The sequence below is a fragment of the Tamandua tetradactyla genome, chromosome 4 (genome assembly GCF_023851605.1).
Source record: "Tamandua tetradactyla isolate mTamTet1 chromosome 4, mTamTet1.pri, whole genome shotgun sequence".
Lineage (NCBI taxonomy): Eukaryota > Metazoa > Chordata > Mammalia > Pilosa > Myrmecophagidae > Tamandua > Tamandua tetradactyla.
This window is the reverse complement of record NC_135330.1, coordinates 35,029,839-35,052,540: the sequence shown is the minus strand read 5'-3', so window position 1 is coordinate 35,052,540 and position 22,702 is coordinate 35,029,839. Positions and strand designations below refer to the sequence as shown.

The window sequence follows — 22,702 nt, the reverse complement described above, 5'->3', positions numbered from 1 at the left end:
CCCTCATATGCAAATCTGTTATTACTCCTTCATTGGTTCACAGTGCTGTAATACTGTATCTTTGGGACTGACATTAGTAGAGATAATCAATCAAGTCTGAATTGAACTTATCAGAATCAGTATGATCATTCAAAACGAAGTCCAGTAACAGAGATATTTTCCACTTACAGAGAACAGCTAGGAAGCTTGTTATTTCCATGACTGCAATATATAGCTATACACCTTGACTTGAAATTAAGGCTCCTGGTTCAATTTGGTAAGAATCATTTAGCATTAGGAAAAAATCAGGACATGATTACAAAATTTTGCGTACTGATAACATCAGTATTATCAGTGGCTTAGTGCTAAAGGGATAAAATAAATGGTGTTATATGTATCAGTTCTGAGCTAAGTATTTAATATTTTCATCAATACCTCAGGTGGTAAAATAAAGAATATACTTATATTTGATGGGGTACTCAATCTGGAGATAGAAGAAAATTAGATCCTTAAAATATTAGTAAGTTGGGGATGTGATAAAGTAAAAAAGGATTAGTGCAGATTGCACGAAGGGAGAAAAGTAATCTTTTTAAGTTCAAGAGAGTAACTTGTTATATGCACATGTGAAGAATAAAAGAACTCAGAAGTCACTGAATATAGTCACGATTTGCACCTAATAACTATGAGCTAAATCTCTGGCTCAACACTGTTTAGGCCCTTAGTGGATTATTATGTATCTTATATGCCACACTATAGGAAATATGTGGGAAATTTTTAAAGAAGGTTCAGATAAAAGAAAAGTCAAAAGATTAAAAATTAAAAGTGAGGATAGATTGAAGGAATACATTGCTCATTTCATGAACATTTACTGAGCACACACCATATGCAAAACACTCTTCTAGGCACTCAGTGAAAGTCATAGTTCTTGCCTACAAAAGTTTACAGTTTTAGTGGAAAGACAGACAAGTACAAAAAATCAGGACATGATTACAAAATGTTGCGTACTGATAACATCAGTATTATCAGTGGCTTAGTGCTAAAGGGATAAAATAAATATGTGCTGTGCCGCAGTAGTAGGAAAGAGAGGTACCTAACTCTACCTGAGGAGTCAGGAGAGGTTTCCTGAGGAACAAAAGGAACGAACTTGAGTATATATGAACACAGTGATTAAACATGAAAGTTATGCACAAATAGCAAGAGAACTATGCTTTCTAAAGATTGATAATTGTGGAAAATATAACCTTGCATGATGAATATAAGTAGGGTCCTGAAACGTCGATAGATTAAGCCTTTTCTGAAATTGTTTTCTGTTGCTGAACATTCAGTTTAAACTATAAATGTTAATGTGTAAAACTTCCAGATATATGAATGTACACATACACATACACACACTTTTAGTGTTTAATAGTGGAAACTGGCAAAGTAGTTTCCAGTATCTTAAGCCATAATAGTCAGTATAGTTTTTATGAAATTACCCTTGGCTCTATAAGCAAGGCAAAACAGTCGGGAGCACAACTTCATATAGTCTTTTTGCCATGTGTGAGCATCATCACTCTGATTCTGTTTACTAGAGCCACTGCAGCTCTCTTCTGCTATCTTTCCTCACCCCTCAAAGCAGGGCAAGGCAAAGCAAAGGGAAATCTGGTAGGGACTGTATCTAAAAAGGTAAGAAAGAGTTAGGCAAAAATTCTCTCTTATACTTTCTCACCTTCTGGTGCTGCTTTCCATCTTTCACTTCCCTTAGAATTTATTCCCCTTATGATACTTAATGGGCATCCCAAATTTAGACACTCTTGCACCTCAGCCAAATCTACCCTATGCCTAAGGTTCCTTGTAATTACTTTTTTGTATCTCCCCCAGCCCATCCACATACCCACCTTACCTCCAATCTGTCAAACTTCTCTAAGTGTTAAAAGCCCATAAAGAATATTTCTTCTTACTCCCTATCTGATCAGAAGGTTGAACCAGAAAGTAAGCTCCCTGTGGCAATTTCTTAATTTTCTTCCTAATCAAATTCAGAGAACCACAGCCAAAAAAACTTGGGAGCCAATCCCCACCCCTACATCCAGCTTTTGGGATGTGAGAAAGGCAGATAAGGGGTGCCTAAGACTAGCTGGGTTGGAGTTATAATACCACTCTATCTCAGTTATCCACAGTAATGGTTTAATATTTATTATCAATTATCAGGGGTGTAATAATAGCCACACATATTGCTAAGGGCATATCAAAATATTTACTCAATTCTTTTCACCTGTGCTTGATCCAGATTGTTTGTTGCTTATGTAATGTGATGAGTTCGCTCAATTTAAGAAGTAGCTGTGCTAAAAAGGATTCATCTGTGCTGTAATTAGTGTGTATGGTTAGAATATCTTGGTTTTAAATGAAAAAAATTTTTAGCTGAAATACTGGCCTTTTCTCAGTATTCTATGGGAATTTTTAGCTTTCTTAACTTCCAGGACTTTGTGCACTCTAAAATCACATTTCCTCATCATATTTGATCTGGTTTGCAGGTCTTTGAAAAGAGCTTTTAAAGCTACCAGTTCATTCTCACTGTAAGTCACAGACTCAAATAAGATTTGGGGATAAGCTTAGAAAAAGCAGCCTAATGCTGTCCAAGGTAAATGATATATAATGTCAATTTTTCTGCCACTTACTAGGTAATCACACTGCCATAATTTAAGGGCTCCCCTTTTGTTTCGTATATGCAGATTTTGTTAATGTTACTCTACTGTAGCTGCTGCAATGCACAAGTTGCCATTTAACAGTCTCCTATTCTGTAAGGTAGAAACCTTGGTCAAAAGTTACTGTGAGGTCGGGCAACAGTGGCTCAGTGGCAGAATTCTCTCTCGCCTGCCATGCCAGAGACCCAGGTTCGCTTCCCAGTGCCTGCCCATGCCAAAAGAAAAAAAAGTTACTGTGAGGTTCAAAGCATTGACTTTTTCTTTTTCCTGTGTCTGATAAACCTATGGAACTTTGATATATCAGATATTTTTGCTATAATATATATATTTGGATTCCTTTGCAATTACTTAAACTTCTAAAGTGTATTGCTTCTTTTGTTTATAGGACAATGAAGGTCAAACAGCTCTACATTATGGTAAGATGTTTCTAAATTATTAATAATATTTGAAACTTTTCTCTATTTGTTTATTTTAACTGTCTCTGTCCAATGTGACATCTGTAGTGCTTAGAAAAGTGCCTGGAAACTAGCAGAGGTAAAATAACTCTTTTTTTAAAAAAATTTAAACTGTAAGTTTGGAGATTTAGTAAGAGTCATACGGGAACATTCATAGTAACTTAAGCATTTCCATTACAATCACCAGAGATAGAGACTCCTTCAACTCCACCTTTGAAAATTCATTATTTCGTTCTTGGTATTGTTATCATTGTCTAAAATTCTAATCATTGTCACGTAGGAGCTAGAATCTCTTCTACAAGAAACACTTTCCTAATGAAATTGAAGTAAATAAAACTACATTTGGTTTTTAACTCATTTCTCTTACTGATTAGCCTAATTAATTAATCATTACTTAAGTAATCTGCAAAATGGAAATTTAATCTGGCTGATAGAGAGCCATTGAGTAAATTCACAAAGATAAAAGATATTAAAGTATTGTGTAAACTTTAAAGTATAAATATATATTGACAAAGATTCTATTTGGATGTGAATTCATTTGAATAAAAGATAACCACCAATATTTAAACCAGATTAAGACTCAACTATGTTCAGACCATTTGGAAGTAAACACATTAGGCTGTTTTGCTTGTCTTGGCAATCCTAGACTACCATTAAATAACAGATGGCCCAGATGGCCCTGGGTTGTTCTTGAAGTCTAGACTATTGAGTTAGCTGTTACACCACCTATATTCATAGGTTATACCACCTATATTCATTAACCTATAATGAAGATTGAAATGTCACTAATTGCATGCCCCAACTCATTTATGAGTTTAGCTAATATAACCTGGGTACCAGATATATCAGGAGAAAGGAAAATTTTGGGTTAGTCTCATTTTTGAGCATAGATATTAGGTGACAAATCATATGATCAAATCAAATGCAAAAAAAAAAACAGTAGAGGAAACTCAGCACTCATTCTAAGAAGCAAAATAGAAAAATGGTTAAGAACTTGAGCTTTTAAAAAGACAGACTTCTGTGTTGAAATTCTAGCTCTACAACTGACTTTGGACAGATCATTTAACTTCACTATACCTCAGTTTATTCGTGGTGAATTAAGGATAAGAACCTCAGAGGTTTGTTATTAGGGATAATGAGTTAATCCATGTCAAGTACTTAGAACAATGCCTGACACTTGGAATGTACTCAGTAACTGTTAGCTAATATTATTACCCATGATAAAAACTCTTAATAAATTAGGAAATTCCCATGACCTGATGAAATTATGTAACAAACATTATTATTAAAAATGGAGTATTTGAAGGAACAAGAAAAGGAGGCCTACCATAAATGCTTCTGTTTAGTATTGGGTTGCAATATATAGACAGAGAAGCAAAAGAAAAAAAGTGCATTCGTAAAATGGATTAAAAGAAACAATATCATTATTCTCAAACAATATGATTAGTTACAGAGAAAATCCAAGAGACTCTGCAGTCAAATTATTAAAACTAATTACACAATTTAGCAAGGTTGCTGAATACAATATCAGTTTTTTAAATTGCATTCTTAAACTCCAGAGTAGGGGGAAGGGCAGGAAACAAAATATTTTAAAGATATGTTTATAATAGCAACAAAAGCCTAGGATTCAATCCTAACAAAAGATATGCAAAACGTTTATTGAAAACAGTTATAGTACTTTTTTCAAAGACATTTTACAGACCTATATAGAAGGAGAGGTGGTCCATGTTCATGAATGGGAAGACTCATAAAGATCAGTTGTCACAAGGTAAACTATAAATTCAGAGAATTTTCATGAAAATACCTGTAGGGATTTTGTAGAATTTAACAAGCTTGTTCTAAAATTCATACTGAAGAACAAAAAGTCAAGAATATCTAAAGGAATTTGAAGAACAAAAAAGAGGGACTCCCTCTTCCAAATATCAAGATGTTGTTTTAAAGCTATAGTAATGAAGGCAGAGATAACTTCTGTCATGACAGCATAAGGAGTTCTGCTGACCTGCCCCCCAGTGAAACTGATGGAAATTATAAAATAACAACCATTGAAAGACTCTGGGCATGAATATGATGAGCAGTCTCACCCCTCTCCCCCTCTCTGCGTGGGACATGACTCCCAGGGGTGTAGACCTTCCTGGCAACGTGGGACAAAAATCCTGGAATGAGCTGAGACTCAGCATCAAAGGACTGAGAAAAACCCTAGAATGAGCTGAGAATTAACATCAAGAGACTGAGAGAACCTTCTCAACCAAAAGGGGGGAAGAGTAAAATGAGACAAAGTGTCAATGGCTGAGAGATCCAAACTCTCGATAACTCTCGATAAACAGAGTCGAGAGGTTATCCTGGAGGTTATTCTTACGCATTAAGTAGATATCACCTTGTTCAATATGTAGTGGAGAGGCTGGAAGGAATTGCCTGAAAATGTAGTGCAGTGTTCCAGTAGCCATGTTTCTTGATGATGATTGAACAGTGATATAGCTTTCACAATGAGACTCTGTGAATGTGAAAACCTTGTGTCTGATGCTCCTTTTAGCTACTATATCAACAGAAGAGTAGAACATATGGAATAAAAATAAATAGTAGGGGGAACAAATGTTAAAATAAATTCAGTTTGAAATAGTGGTAAATGAAAGTGAGGGGTAAGGGGTATGGTACGTATAGTCTTTTTTTTCCTCTATTATCATTTTATTTCTTTTTCTGTTGTCTTTTTATTTCTTTTTCTAAATCGATGCAAATGTACTAAGAAATGATGAATATGCAACTATGTAATGGTATTAAGAATTACTGATTATATATATAGAATGGAATGATTTCTAAATGTTTTGTTTGTTAATTTTTTTTAATTAATAAAAAAAAAAAGAAAGACTCTGGGCGTGGTTCTAAGGGCAAACAGCACATTGAAGAAACATCTATTGAAGAAAATCTATGACTTCTCAGCAGAAACAATGGAGACCAGAAGGTAGTGGAATAACAAATTAAAAGTGCTCAAAGAAAAAAGCTGCCAATCAGTAATCCTATATCCAGAAAAGCTATTTTTCAAAAATGAAGGTTGAATAAAGATATTCCCAGATAAACAAAAACTGAAAGAATTTCTTGCTAACAGACCCTCCTTCTAAGAAATACTAATCTCTTTAAACTGAAAACAGGTGACCCTAGACAGTAATTTTAATCCACATGAAAAAACAGAGTACCCATAAATGTAATTATGTATTTATAAAAGACATAAATACAAATGCATATATTTTCTCCTTTCTTTTCTTAACTGATGTAAAAATTATTTGTTTATGACATCCAGGGGTGAAAGTCTCCCTGGCAATGTGGGTTATGGCTCTCAGGGATGAGCCTAGCCTTAACACCATGGAATGGACAATGTCTTCCTGACCAAAAGGGGAAAAGAATTGTAACAAATAAGGTACCAGTGGCTGAGAGAGTTCAGATAGAGTCAGGAGGCTAGTATTACACAAGCTTCAGCTAGATATTTCTATTTATAATGGTTTGCCAAACCCAACCAAAACCATTCCTGCCAACCCTAAAGAACAACTAGGGCTTTATCTGAGATTCTACAAAGGTTCCATGCACTATGATTACTTTCCAGAAAACTACAACCTCCAGATAGATTCTTAGGCCAGAGAAGTCCTGAAATCTAGAGGGCCAGCCTCTCCAGAACATCAACTAATTCCATTCTCCTATCACATCTTATTGACAGCCCTTTCCAACATGAAAAAGTTAGAGTGGGCATAGCCTAAACACCCCTAAAGATTGGGAGAAAGTCAAAGGAGAAGTTGGATTATAACACAGAGTATAAGATTTAACAATGAGTATGAGTGCTGAATCATTATATTGATACTTCTTTTAGTTGCCAGTGTCTAGGAGCAGCTAGAAGGAAAAACTAAAATTGTGGAACTATAACCTATACCAAACTCTGAAATCAGTTCCATAACTAATTGTTGCAGTGTGCTTTGAAATTTACTGCATTTTTGTATATACATTATTTTTCACAATTAAAAAATCATTTTAGTGCTCACTTTGATAGCATATATACAAAATTGTAATGATATACAGAGATTAACATGGCCCCTATGCAAGAATGACATGCACATTTGTCAAGCATTCCATATTTTTCTCTAATAAAAAAAAAAATAGGTGCACTGTTGGTTCAGTGGTAGAATACTCACCTTCCAGGTGGGAGACCTGGGTTTGACTCCTGGACCATGCACCCGAAATAAATAAATAAATAAATAAATAAATAAATAAATAAATAAATAAATAAATAAATAAATAATCATTTATTTAAAATGGTATGTATATAACATATTGGTTTGGCCTGTAACATTGAAATTAATATATGTGTAATATATTTACCAATAACAGCATAAAGGAGGTGTGTGAGTGCAAAGATGTAATAAGATAAGCAAGTGACTATAGATGGTAAAAGTAATAACCATAACGATGTATTTTGGGGTTTGTAATCTTAATAATTATAATAAGTATAACTGTAATACAAAGTGGGGGAGAATAGAGCTATATATGAGTAATATTACTCTGTATCACTGAAATTAAGCTAGTATAAAACTGAAGCTGATTCTAGTATGCAAACATGTGCCTTGGTTTGTAGGCTGCTATGTGTAATACCACATACTGGTTGGCTTAACAACAGAAATTTATTGTCTAATGGGTTTGAAAAGTAAAAGTTCAAAGTCAAGTAATCAGCAAGACCATGCTTTCTCCCTGAAATCTATCTTTTAAAAAATGGGGTGGTATACAGGAAAGAAAATACAATTGATGCAAGCTAGGGTCTATAGTCAACATTAACATTGTAATATGCTTCCATTGAATGTAACAAAGACATTATGCCAAAACTAAATATCAACAAGTAAGGGATATGAGGGAGGGATATGGATTCTTTGTAGAAAAAAAGGAATTGTCTTCATATAAATTATAGTGGTGATGGCATGGCTATTTACTTTGGTTGCATTGTATGATGTGTGAATAAAACTGTTTAAAAATGAACAGCGATATTTGTTGCCCAGATGTGGCCTCTCTCTCTAAGTCAGTCTGGCAGGTGAATTCACTACCCTCTTCCCCATGTGGGACATGACTCCCAGGGATGTAAATCTCCCTGGCAACGTGGGACCTGACTCCCAGGGATGAGCCTGGACCTGGCTTCATGGGATTGAGAAAGCCCTCTTGACCAAGAGGGGAAAGAGAGAAATGAGACAAAATAAAGTTTCAGTGGCTGAGAGATTTCAGACAGAGTTGAGAGGTTATCCTGGAGGTATTCTTGTGCATTATATAGATATCCCTTTTTAGATTGTGGTGTACTGGAGTGACTACAGGGAAGTACCTGAAACTGTTGAACTGTGTTTCAGTTGCCTTGATCCTTGAAGAAGACTGAATAACTATATGGCTTTTACATTGTGACCATGTGATTATGAAAACCTTGTGTCTAATTCTTTTATCCAGGATATGGGAAGATGAGTTAAAAATAAATAAATAAATAAATAAATAAATAAATAAATAAGGATAAAAAATAGATAAATAATGGGGGGTAAAGGATAAAAAAATGGGTAGTTGAAATGCTAGAGATCAAATGAGAAGGAGGGATAAGTGGTATGAGATATATAAGTTTTTCTTTTTTCTTTTTATTTCTTTTTCTGGAATGATGCAGATGTTCTAAAAATGATCATGGAGATGCATACACAACTATGTGATTTAAAAAATGAAATACTAAAGGAAGTTCTGCCAGCTGAAAAGAAAATACAGGATAGAGAGGCTTGGAGGAGAGTATACAAATGAAAATTATCAGTAAGGGTAACTAAAAGTATAAAAGAAAATGTTATAAGAGATGGAAGGACACTATATGTGTATTTTTTGACACTATATATTTTTAAAAGGGGCAATTCACCAGGAAGCAATAGCAATCATAAATATTTATATGCCTAATCAAGGTGCTCCACAGTACATGAGGCAAGCACTGGTGAAACTGAAGGGAATAATAGATATCTCTACAATAATAGTGAGAGACTTCAACACACTACTCTCTTCAGTAAAGAGAACATCTAAACAGAAGTCAATAAGGAAACAGAGAACCTAAATAATATGATAAATGAACTAGACCTAACAGACATATATTATAGAATATTGCACCCCAAAACAGTAGGATGTACATTCTTTTCAAGTGCTCATGAAACATTCTCCAGGATGGTCATATGCTGGGCCACAAAATAGGTCTTAATAAATTTTCAAAGTTTAAAATTACACAAAGCACCTTCTCTTATCATAATGGAATGAAGCTGGAAATCAATAATAGGCAGTGAACCAGAGAATTCACAAATATATGGTGTCATAGTCAGGTTCATGTGTCAGCTTGCCCAAGTGGTGGTACCTGTTTGTCTGGTTGGGCAAGTGCTGGCCTGTCTGTTGTGATGAGGACATTTCACAGAATTAAATCATGATCATGTCAGCTATATCCACAGCTGATTCGATTTGTAATCAGCCAAAGGGGAGGGTCTTCTGCAATGAATAATGTTTAATCTGACCACTGGAAGCATTTTAAGGAGGATTCAGAAGAGACAGACTCTTCCTGTTTTGACTAGTGAGACTGTCCTGTGGAGTTCCATAGGAATCATCACCTTTACACCCTGCCCTGTGGATTTTGGACTCTGCATTCCCGCGGTCATGTGAAATACTTTTATAATATATTTGCGAGTGTTCCCTGTTGATCTTGTTTCTCCAGAGAACCCTAATACATATGGAGATTAAATGCACTCTTTAAAAAATCAGTGGATCAAAGAAGAAATTGCGGGGCGGGCCGCGGTGGCTCAGCGGGCAAGAGTGCTTGCCTGCCATGCCGGAGGACCCCGGTTCGATTCCCGGCCCCAGCCCATGTAAAAAACAAACAAACAAACAAAATATAATAAAACAAGAAAATGTTTAAAGATGTTTCCCTTTCTTCCTCCCTTCCTTCCTTCCATCCTTCCTTCCTTCTCTGTCTTTCCTTCCTTTCCTCCCTCTCTCTTTAAAAAAAAAAAAAAAAAAAAAAAAAAAGAAATTGCAAGAGAAATCAGTAAATATCTTGAGATGTATGAAAATGAGAACACAATATGTCAAAACTTATGGGATGCAGTAAAGACAATGCTGAGATGCAAATTTGTAGCCGTCAACACCTACATTAAAAAGGAGGAAAGAGTTAAAACCAAAGACCTAACTGAATACTTGGAGGAACTAGAGAAAAACAACAAACTAATCCCAAAGCAAGCAGAAACAAATAACAAAGAATAGAGCAGAAATACATGAAATGGAGAACAAAAAAAGAATAAAACCAAAAATTGGCTCTTTGAAAAGATCAATAAAATTGATAAACCCTTAACTAGATTGAAAAAGACAAAAAAGAGAAGATGCAAATAAATAAAATAAGAAATGAGTTGGAGGTCATTACCATGGATTCTGAAGAAATAGAACAATCGTAAGAGGGTACTGTGAACAACTATATGGGAACAAATTAGACCACTTAGATGAAATGGTCTATTTGCTAGGATCACATGAATGACCTACATTGACTCCAGAATAAATATAAGACCTCAGTAGACCAATCACAAGTAAAGAGATTTAATCAAACATCAAAAACCTCCTAACGATTTATCTGGAAGGGCAGGGTGCCCCGAATTACTAAAACTATCTTGAGGGAAAAAAAACGAAGCTAGAGGTCTCACGCTGCCAGACTTTAAGGCATATTATGAAGCCACAGTGGTCGAAACAGCATGGGACTGGCATTAAGATAGATATATCGACCAATGGAATCGAATAGAGTGCTCAGATATAGACCCTCTCATCTGTGGACATTTGGTCTTTGATAAGGCAGTCAAGCCAACTCACTTGGGACAGAACAGTCTCTTCAATAAATGGTGCCTAGAGAACTGGATATCCATATGCAAAAGAATGAAAGAGGACCCGTACCTCACACCCTATACAAAAGTTAACTCAAAATGGATCAAAGATCTAAACATTAGGTCTAAGACCATAAAACAGTTAGAGGAAAATGTAGGGAGATATCTTATGAGTCTTACAATTGGAGGCGGTTTTATGGACTTTAAACCTAAAGCAAGAGCACTGAAGAAAGAAATAAATAAATGGGAGCTCCTCAAAATTAAACACTTTTGTGCATCAAAGAACTTCATCAAGAAAGTAGAAAGACAGCCTACACAATGGGAGACAATATTTGGAAACGACATAACAGATAAAGGGCTAATATCCAGAATTTATGAAGAGATTGTTCAACTCAACAACAAAAAGACGGCCAATCCAATTACAAAATGGGAAAAAGACTTGAAGAGGAAATACAAATGGCCAAAAGGCACATGAAGAGCTGCTCAATGTCCCTGGCCATTAGAGAAATGCAAATCAAAACCACAATGAGATATCATCTCACACCCACCAGAATGGCCATTATCAACAAAACAGAAAATGACAAGTGCTGGAGAGGATGTGGAGAAAGAGGCACACTTATCCACTGTTGGTGGGAATGTCAAATGGTGCAACCACTGTGGAAGGCAGTTTGGCGGTTCCTCAAAAAGCTAAATATAGAATTGCCATACGACCCAGCAATACCATTGCTAGGTATCTACTCAGAGGACTTAAGGGCAAAGACACAAACGGACATTTGCACACCAATGTTTATAGCAGCATTATTTACAATTGCAAAGAGATGGAAACAGCCAAAATGTCCATCAACAGACGAGTAGCTAAACAAACTGTGGTATATACATACGATGGAATATTATGCAGCTTTAAGACAGAATAAACTTATGAAGCATGTAATAATATGGATGGACCTAGAGAACATTATGCTGAGTGAGTCTAGCCAAAAACTAAAAGACAAATACTGTATGGTCCCACTGATGTGAACGGACATTCGAGAATAAACTTGGAATATGTCATTGGTAACAGAGACCATCAGGAGATAGAAATAGGGTAAGATAATGGGTAATTGGAGCTGAAGGGATACAGACTGTGCAACAAGATTGGATACAAAAACTCAGAAATGGACAGCACAATACTACCTAATTGTAATGTAATTAGGTTAAAACACTGAATGAAGCTGCATCTGAAGTATAGTTTTGTTTTTTTTTTAATTTTTTTCTCTCTATTATCGTTTTATTTCTTTTTCTGTTGTCTTTCTTTTTCTAAATCGATGCAAATGTACTAAGAAATGATGAATATGCATCTATGTGATGATATTAAGAATTACTGATTGTATATGTAGAATGGAATGATTTCTAAGTGTTGTGTTAGTTAATTTTTTTTAATTAATTTAAAAAAAAAAAAACTTCCTAACGAAGAAAATCCTAGGACCCAGGAAGCTGTCTAGCTTCACAAATGAATGCTACCAAGTATTTCAAGAAGTATTAATACCAATCCTGATCAAATTCTTCAAAAAATTTGAAAAGGAAACACTACCTAAGTCATTATATGAAGTCAACATCACTCTAACACTAAAGCCTGATAAAGACACTAGTAGAAAGGAAAATTACAGATCAGTCTCTGTAATTAATATAGATGCAAAAAATGCCCAACAAAATACCTGCAAATTGAATCCAACAGCACATTAAAATAATTAAACACCATGGGTTTTAATGATATAATTTATATAATTTAATTACGATTTACACCTGGGTTTTCTCCCACGTATGCAAGGATTTTTCACATAAGAAAACCAATTAATTTAATGCACCATGTTAACAAATTGAAAGGAAAAAAAAACACATGATTACTTCAGTTGATATAGAAATAATAGAAAAGCTTTTGGCAAAATCCAGTATCCTTTCTTGATTAAGAAATAAAAAAAAAAAAACACTTTGAAAAATAGGACTAGAAGGAAACTTCTTCAACACAGTAAAGTGCATATATGAAAAACCCACAGCTAATCCCAACCAAAATCATTCCTGCCAATTGTAAAGAACACCTAGGGCATTATAAAAAATTCTTCAAAGGTTCTATGCACTCAGGTAACATTCTAGAAATCAACAATCTCCAGATGGGTCCCTGGACCAGATAAGTCCTGAAATGCAGAGAAGCCAGCCTTTCTAGAACATCCAATAGTTCCATCCCCCTGTCCTATATTATGGACAGCCCTTCCAATGTGAAAAAGTTAGAATGGGCATAGCACAAATACCTCTAAAGAGCTGGAGAAAAATCAAAATTGATGGAGGAGTTATACAAAGAAGGTAGGGTTTAACAAATGAGCATGATTGCTGAATCATTATATTGAAATTTCTTTCAGTCTCCAGTATCTTAGAGCAGCTAGCAGTAAAAACATAAAATTGTGGAATTGTAACTCATATAAGCTCTGAAATTTCTTGTACAACTAATTGTTGCAATGTTGTTTGAAATTTCTTGCTTTTTTGTATATAATTTATTTTCACAAAAAAGAAAAATACATATTTCTTCTAGCCTTCAGTGTTTTGAAGCAGCTAGAAGGAAAAATATGAAATAGTGGAATGGTAACCCATAACAAACTCTGAAATCTCTTCTGTATCTACTTGTGGAAGTGTACTTCGAAAATCATTGCTTTTTCTTTCTTTTCTTTATGTATATGTTATATTTAACAATAAGGAAAAAACTAAAAAAAAAAAAAAAAAAACACGGCTAACATCATGTCCACTAGTGAGAGACTGAAAGTTTTCCCTCTGGAATCAGGAAAAGACAAGAATGTCCACTATCACCATTGTTATTCAACATGGTGCTAGAAGTTTAGGTAGAGCAGTTAGGCAAGAAAAAGAAATAAATGACATCCAAATTGGAAAGGAAGAAGTAAAACTTTCACAATTTGCAGATGACATGATCCTATATTTAGAAAACCCTAAAGAAATTAGGAAAAAAGCTACTGGAGCTAATAAACGAGTTCAGCAACATCGTGCAATATAAGATTAACATACAAAAATCAGTATTGTTGGTATACACTAGTAATGAACTATCCTAAGAGGTAATAAAAAAAGAAAAGAAAAGAAAATTTTCCATTCACAATGGCAACGAAAAGAATTGGATATCTAATAGTAAACTTAACCAATAATTTAAGTTATCTGCACAAAAAACTACAAAACATTACTAACAGAAATCAAAGAAGACCTAAAAATAACAGAAATACATTCTGTCTTCATGGATTGGAAGACTTAATAACATTAAGATGGCAGTTCTGCCCAAATTGACCTGCAGATTCAATGGAATACCAGTCAAAATTCCAACAGCCTACTTTGCAGAAATGCAAAAGCTAATTATCAAATTAATTGGAAGGAAAGGGGAACTTGAATACCAAAAATCATCTTGAAAAAGAAGAGCAAAGTTTAAAGACACATATTTCCTGACTTCAAAGCATATTATGAAGCCATGGTGGTTGAAACGGCATGGTATTGGCATTAAGATAGACCTATTGATCAGTGGAATCAAATTGAGAGTTCAGAAATAGACCTTCAGGTCTATAGTCAATTGATTTTTCTTTATATGCTATATGGTGGGGGTCAGATATTATTCTTTTTCCATGTGAGTATCCTGTTATTGCAGCACCATTTGTTGCTGTCGGGGTGGGGCAGGAGGAAGGTGCACAGGCTGGGAATTGAACCCATGTCAATTGATTTTTGACAACGCTTCCAAGTCCACTCAACTGGGGCAGAAGAGTCTCTGCAATAAATGGCGTTGGAAGAACTGGATATCCATATCCAAAAGAATGAAAGAGAAATCCTGTATCACTCCCTGTACAAAAATTAACTCAAAATGGATTGGAGACCTAAATATAAGAGCCAGGACCATAAAACTCTTAGAAGAAAATGTAGGGAAACATGTTCAAGATCTAGTGATAGGTGGTAGTTTCCTAGACCTTACACCCAAAGTACAAGCAATGAAAAAAAAAATAGATAAATGGGACTTCCTCAAAACTGAATAATTTTGTGCTTCAGAGGACTTTGTCAGGAGGGTAAAAAGGCAGCTGACTCAATGGGAGAAAATATTTGGAAACCACATATCTGATAAGAATTACATATCCAACATATACAAAGAAATCCTACAACCCAGTTTATAATGGGCAAATGACAACTCTGCAAGTAAAATCATTACCTTCCCCCATACATGGGACATGACATGCAGGGGTGTGTCTCCCTGGCAATGTGGGACATGACTCCAGGGATGAGCCTGGCCCTGACACCATGTGATCTATAATGCCTTCCTGACCAAAAGATGGGGGTTGAGGGGGGGATGTAACAAAATAAGGTATCAATGGCTGAGTTCAAGTAGAATCCAGAGGCTATTCTGGAGGCTAAGCAATCTTCAACTAGATAGTGTTAATTCAACTAGATAACTAGATAAAATTTGCCAACCCCCAAACAGCATCATTCTGTTAACCCTAAAGAACACCCAGGACTCTATCTGAGATCCTACAAAAGTTACATGCACTAAGTTTCCTTTTCAGAAACTTAAAACCTTCAGATGTTTCCTAGGCCAGATAAGTCCTGAAATCCAGAGGTGCCAGTATCTCCTAGAACATCAACCAGTTTCATCCCCCTGTCCCATATCGTCAATACCCCTTTTTCGACATGAAAAAAAGTTAGAATGGGTAGCCCTAAAGATCGGGAGAAAGATCAAAGGAGAAGTAGGAGTTATAACCGAGAATTTAGGATTTAACAAACGAGTGTAACTATTGAATCCTTATATTGATACCTCTTTTTAGTCTCTAGTGTCTTGGAGCAGCCAGAAGGAAAAAACCTGAAATTGTGGAACTATAACCCATACCAAATGTTGAAATCAGTTCTATAATTACTTGTTAAAATGTACTTTGCCATTCTTTTGTATATATATTATATTTACAATAAAAAGAATGGGTAGAAGACATGAACGGACATTTTTCCAATGAGGAAATGCAAATGACTAGGAAATACACAAAAAAGATACTCATCTTCACTAGCTATTAGAGAAATCAAATCAAAACCACAATGAGATACCATTCCATATCTACTTGAATGATTGCAATTTAAAAAAAGCACAAAAAACAGAAAACTACAGGTGTTGGGGAGTGTGCTGGTTTGAGGGTGTGGCGTACCCCAGAAAAGCCATGTCTTTTAATCCTAATACAATATTGTACCGTGGATACCTTTGCTTAGATTGTTTCCATGGAGATTGACCCACCCGATTGTGGGTGTGACCTTTCGATTAGATTACTTCATGGAGATGTGGCACACCCATTGTGGGTGTGGCCTTTTGATTACACAGAGATGCGACTCTGCCCATTCATGGTGGGTCTTGATTAGTTTTCTGTTTAAAAAGGGAAACATTTTGTAGAAACCTTATATGCAGCCGCAGACACAGACCTTTGGAAATGCAGAAGCCCTAGAAGACATCAGGAGCTGAGAGAGCCTACAGAAGCTAGACACTTCTTTCAGAGCCTAAAGAGACATAGACATTTGGAGATGCTTGTTTTGCCAACTGAAAGAGCAGATGTCTAGCATGGATGTTTGGAGAGACAAAGCCCAGCAGATGTTGCCATGTGCCTTCCCATGAGATGCTAAGCAAGCCAGAAACTAGAAGCAATGGAACAAGGAATAGTAGATGTCAGTCACATGCCTTCCCATGTGACAGACATCGGCCTTTCTTTCTTTTTTTCTTTTTTTTTTTTTTACATGGGCAGGCACCGGGAAACGAACCCAGGTCCTCTGCATGGCAGGCAAGCATTCTTGCCTGCTGAGCCACCGTGGCCCGCCCAACATCAGCCTTTCTTGAGTCAAGGTATCTTTATCTGGATGCCTTAGTTTGGACATTTTTATGGCCTTAGAACTGTAAACTTGAAACTTAATAAATTCCCTTTTTAAAATCTGTTCCATTTCTAGTATAATGCATTCTGGCAGCTTTTGGCAAACTAAAAGGGAGGATGTGGATAAATAAGAAAACTTATTCACTAGTGCTGGGCATGTAAAATGGTACAGCCAATGTGGAGGATGGTTTGGCAGTTCCTCAGAAAGCTAAGTATAGAGTTGCCTTATGATCCGGCAATCCCACTATTCAGTATATACCTAGAAGAACTGAAAGGAAGGACACAAACAGACATTTGCACACTGATGTTCATAGCAGCATTATTCACAATTGCCAAAAGGTGGAAACAATCCTAGTATCTACCAACCTATGAATGGATAACAAAACAAGGTATATACATACGATGGAATATTATTCAGGAATAAGAGGGAATGAAGTCTTGAAGCACGCAACAACATAGATGAACCTTGAATACGTTGTACTGAGTGAAATAAGTCAGACACAAAAGGGCAAATATTGGATGATATCACTAATATGAACTAATTATACTATGGAAACTCATAGACATAAAATCTAGGGTATAGGTTACCAGGAGATAGAGTGAAGCTAGAGAATGGAGAGAAGTTGCTATATGAAGAATTTTAACTAGATTGAACTTGAAATGACTAGAAATGGGTAGAAATGATGGAACACATTATTGTGAGTATAATAATATACTCACTATTTGGTTGATAGTGGAAGCTTAAAGTCATATATGTCACCAGAAATTTAAAACATGAGACTGTATAACTCAGTAAATCTTATAGTAGATGATAATGATTATGATTAGCAGTATAAATATAAAAATGTCCTGCATGCATTGCTATTATCATGGCTTCCCAAACCTCAGCCAAAACCATTCCTGCCAACCATGAAGAATACCTAGGGCTTTATCTGAGACTCTACAAAGGTTCCATGCACTATGATTACTTTCCAGAAACCTACAACCTCCAGATGAATTCTTAGGCCAGATAAGTTCTGAAACCCAGAGGGGCCAGCTTCTCCAGAACATCAGCTTGTTCCATCCCCCTATCCCATATTGTTGATGGTCCTTTCCAACATGAAAGATTTATAATGGGTATAGCCCAAATAACCCTAAAAATTGGGAGAAAAATCAAAGGAGAAGGTGGAGTTGTAACAGAGAAGATAGGATTTAACAAATGAGTATGACTACTGAATCATTATATTGATAATTTCTTTTAGTCATCAGTGTCTTGGAATAGCTAGAAGGAAAAACCTAATATTGTGGAATTGTAACCAATACCAAACTAAAATCTGCTCTACAATTAATTGTTGCAGTGTGCTTTGAAATTTATTGCTTTTTTTGTATATATGTTATTTTTCACAGTAAAAAAAAAATACCCTCTATGAATCAGAACAAATGAATGAAACTTTTGCAAAGAATTAATAATAGAGTAGTATATGGGAAAAAAGCACCTATCACAAACTATGGACTGTAGTTAGCAGTAATAGCTTAACATTCTTTCTTCAGTAGTAACAAGCATAGCATACCAATCTTAGGGATCAATGAAGGGGAGGATGGAGGGTATGGGATGTTTTAGGTTTTTTCTTTTTTTTTTTCCTTTATTTTTCTTTTTTTCCTGGAGTAATGAAAATGTTCTAAAAGTGATTGTGGTGTTGAATGCACACCTATGTGATAATACCGTGAGCCACTGATTGTATACTTTGCATGGATCGTATGATGTGTGGATATATCTCAATAAAATTGCACTTAAAAAAAAAAACAAGGGATCAAAAACTCAAGAATGAGACACTCCAAGAAAAAGCAGGCAGAGTGAAAAAGAACCGAATAAAACTTAAATAAATGGAAAAAGTATAGAAATTTTAACATCAGCAAACAGGGTAAAGTTCAGAATTGGCAAAAGTCAAGAGGAATTAGTGAACTGAAAGATAGTTCTAAAGAAATTACCAAAAAGGTGGTACAGAAAGATAAGAGAATGAGAAATGTTAGAGACATTGTGAATTGAATGAGAAATGTCCAGCATTTTAAAGTAGTTCAAGGAGGAATTTTAGGGAAAATCAGTATTTGAAGACTTACTCAAAGTGTTCTAGTTTGCTAGCCACCGGAGTGCAATATACCAGAAACGGAATGGCTTTTAAAAGGGGATTTAATGAGTTACTAGTTTACAGTTCTAAGGCCGAGAAAATGTCCCAATTAAAACAAGTCTATAGAAATGTCCAATCTAAGGCATCCATCCAGGGAAAAATACCTTGGTTCAAGAAGGCCGATGAAGTTCAGGGTTTCTCTCTCAAGTGAGAAGACACATGGCAAACATAGTCATGGTTTCTCTCTCAGCTGGAAGGGCATATGGCGAACATGGCGTCATCTACTGGCTTTCTCTCCTGGCTTCCTGTTTCATGAAGCTCAAACAGGAAGGCATTTTCCTTCTTCATCTCCAAAGGTCACTGGCTCGTGCACTCTCTGCTTCGTGGTGCTGCAGCATTTTCTGCTCTCTCTGAATCTCTTTTTCCAAAACGTTTCCTCTTTTGTAGGACTCCAATAAACCAATCAAGACTCACCCAAATGGGTGGAGACATGTCATCACCTAATGCAGTTTAACAACCACTCTTGACTAAATCACATCATCCAGGAAGATGATCTGATTACAGTTTCAAACATAACAGTATTGAATAGGAATTATTCTACCTTTACGAAATGGGATTTTGATTAAAACATGGATTTTCTAGGAGACATACTTCCTTTCAAACCAGCACACAAAGTTTCCAGAATTGATAAAACATTTTAGTCTTCAGATTCAGGGTTTTTGAGATCTAACCAAGATAATCTAGAGTATTCATCCAGTGAAATACTATACAGCAATATGAAAGACCTACAACTACATGCAACAGCTTTAATGAATCTCACACACATAATGTTGAGCTCAAGAAGCGAGACAGAAGGAGCTTATACAGTATATTTCATTTTATATAAATGTCTTAAAGAAGGAAAACTCATCTCCAGTGTTAGTGTACAGACTAAGGGTTACCTTGGTGTGAAGAAGGTAGCAACTGAAAGGAGGCATGGGGCAGGGGTGCTCCCCAGATCCTGGTAATGATCTAATTATTGATTTGTGTGCTAGTTACAGGGATATGTTCACCTTATGACAATTCATTGAGCTGTATATATATGATTCTGGTACTCTTCTGTATGTGTGTTTTGCTTTATTGAAAAGTTTACACACACACACACACACACAGTCCAAATCTAGACAAACATAAGGTGATAGTGTTACTGTTTCCATATATATAGTCTCTTTAATCTTTCCAACAACTGAGTGAGATGGTGTTTTCTACCATTTGAAGATGAAAAACCATAGTAGAGAGAGGTGAAATGACCTGGACAGGATAATGGAATAGTGCCTGACTATTGCACTATTCTTGCAATAGTTATCTGACTCTACTGGGCTTCAGTGCTTTTAAATAATTTGCAATACTTGTGTCGTTTTTAAAGCAGACATTATTTTGTGAAAGACATTGTTTTCTAAAAATAATTGAAAAATAAGTGAAAACCCTTTGTCGTTGGTAACCTCAGTCAGTGAGTCAAGACTACGTTTCAGAATTCTACTTGTGAGTAAATACATATATATATACCCATCTATGTGCTTTTATATTCTCATTTCTGTTCACTGTGAGTTTAGAAATTAATAAAACTTATCCCTGAATCAGAAATCGTGCCCAAAATTGATGTAGTAAAACAGCCTCTATTTCTTTATCTTGTATTATATGAATCATTGTAGAAAGAACAAAACAAATACTAAATACGTTATAATCAAGAACTGAAAGATAGTTCTAAAGAAATTACCAAAAAGGTGGCACAGAAAGATAAGAGAATGAGAAATGTTAAAGTTATTGAGAATAGAATGAGAAATGTCCAGCATTTTAAAGTAGTTTAAGGAGGAGTTTTAGAGAAAATTAGTGTTTTAAGTTTAGTAATCATTATAGGAGTAATTTATTTTTTTTCACGGTATCATCACATAGTTGCATATTCATCATCATGATCATTTCCCAGAACATTAGCATCAATTCAGAAAAAGAAATAAAAAGAAAACAGAAAAATATAACAAACAGAAAAAAAAAATTTTACAGGCCATACCCCTTACTGATCCCTTTCATTGATCACTAGCATTTCAAACTAAATCTGTTTTAACATTTGTTACCCCTATTATTTATTTTTATTCCATATGTTCCTCTCATCTGTTGACAAGGTAGATAAAAGGAGCATCAGACACAAGGTTTTCACAATCACACAGTCACACTGTGAAACCTATATCATTATACAATCATCCTCAAGAAACATGGCTACTGGAACACAGCTCTACATTTTCAGGCAGTTCCCTCCAGCCTCTCCATTACATCTTCAATAACAAGGTGATATCTACTTAATGCATAAGAATAACCTCCAGGATAACCTCTCGACTCTGTTTGGAATCTCTCAGCCATTGACACTTTGTCTCATTTCACTCTTCCCCCGTTTGGTCGAGAAGGTTTTCTCAATCCCTTGATGCTGGGTCTCAGCTCATTCTAGAGTTTTTCTCAATCCCTTGGTGCTGAATCTCAGCTCATTCTGGGATTTCTATCCCACGCTGCCAGGAAGATCCACACCCCTGGTAGTCTTGTCCCACGTAGACAGGGGGAGGGTGGTGAGTCTGCTTGCTGTGTTGGCTGGAGAGAGAGGCCACATCTGAGCAACAAAAGAGGTTCTCTTGGGGGTAACTCTTAGGCTTAATTTTAAGTAGGCTAGACCTATCCCCCATGGGGTCAAGTTTCATACAAACAAATCCCAAGACTGGGGGCTCAGCCTATAGCTTTGGTTGTCCACACTGCTTGTGAGAATATCAAGAATTCAACTTGGGGAAATTGAGTTTTCCCCCGTTCTCACCATTCCCCGAAGGGGACTTTACAAATACTTTTCCACTCACTGATCAAATCACTCTGGGATTCATCAGGGCATCACCTGGACAAACCAACAAAATCTCATGTCCTATACAAAGTTCCATGTACTTAAGGTGTTCAATCAACTATCTACATAAGTTATATTAGGAGATGCACTAGTCAAAGTATAGATTGTACCAAATAAACATTTTTTGCTTTAGTCTCACACATTAGTTGAAGTTTTAAAATATTAAGTACCATCTATTTTCAGCACACTGCAGTAATGACATTATTTTGTTCTTCCTCATGCAAAAACATTTTTTAAATTTGTACATTTAGTCACTATCATTATACACTCTAGGCATTCCTAGATTACACCATCTCAATCTTTATCGTCTATCTTTCTTTGTGATTTCATTTATGCCCCAGTCCTCCTCCCTCTGTCATTCTCATATGCAGCTTCATTCAGTGTTTTAACATATTGTATTACAGTTAGGTAATGCTGTGCTGTCCACTTCTGAGTTTTTATATTCAGTCTTGTTGCACAATCTGTATCCCTTCAGCTCCAGTTACCCAATATCTTACCCTATTTCTATCTCCTGATGGTCTCTGTTACCAAGGAAATATTCCAAGTTTATTCACTAATGTCAGTTCATATCAGTGAGACCATACAGTATTTGTCCTTTTGTTTCTGGCTAATCACATTCAGCATAATGTCCTTAAGGTCCATTCATGTTGTTACATACTTCATAACTTTATTCTGTCTTACAGCTGCATAATATTCCATCTTATGTAAATGTCACAGTTTGTTTAGCCAACTGTCTGTTGATGGACATTTTGGCTGTTTCCATCTCTTGGTAATTGTTG

At 35.7% G+C, this 22,702-nt stretch overlaps 1 protein-coding gene and 1 non-coding gene across 2 annotated transcripts in view; both read left to right on the top strand.

The window, feature by feature from the left end:
• The window catches only part of ACBD6 (acyl-CoA binding domain containing 6), a 319,330-nt gene that overhangs the window by 276,784 nt on the left and 19,844 nt on the right, over nt 1-22,702 (top strand). The window contains exon 7 of the mRNA XM_077157162.1: nt 3,046-3,076. Within this exon, the coding sequence (XP_077013277.1) occupies nt 3,046-3,076 (31 nt within the window). The remainder of the gene's footprint in view (nt 1-3,045; nt 3,077-22,702) is intronic.
• On the top strand, nt 7,130-7,234 carry LOC143681919 (U6 spliceosomal RNA). The gene has a single exon (XR_013174961.1). It is a non-coding gene; the product is annotated as a U6 spliceosomal RNA (small nuclear RNA).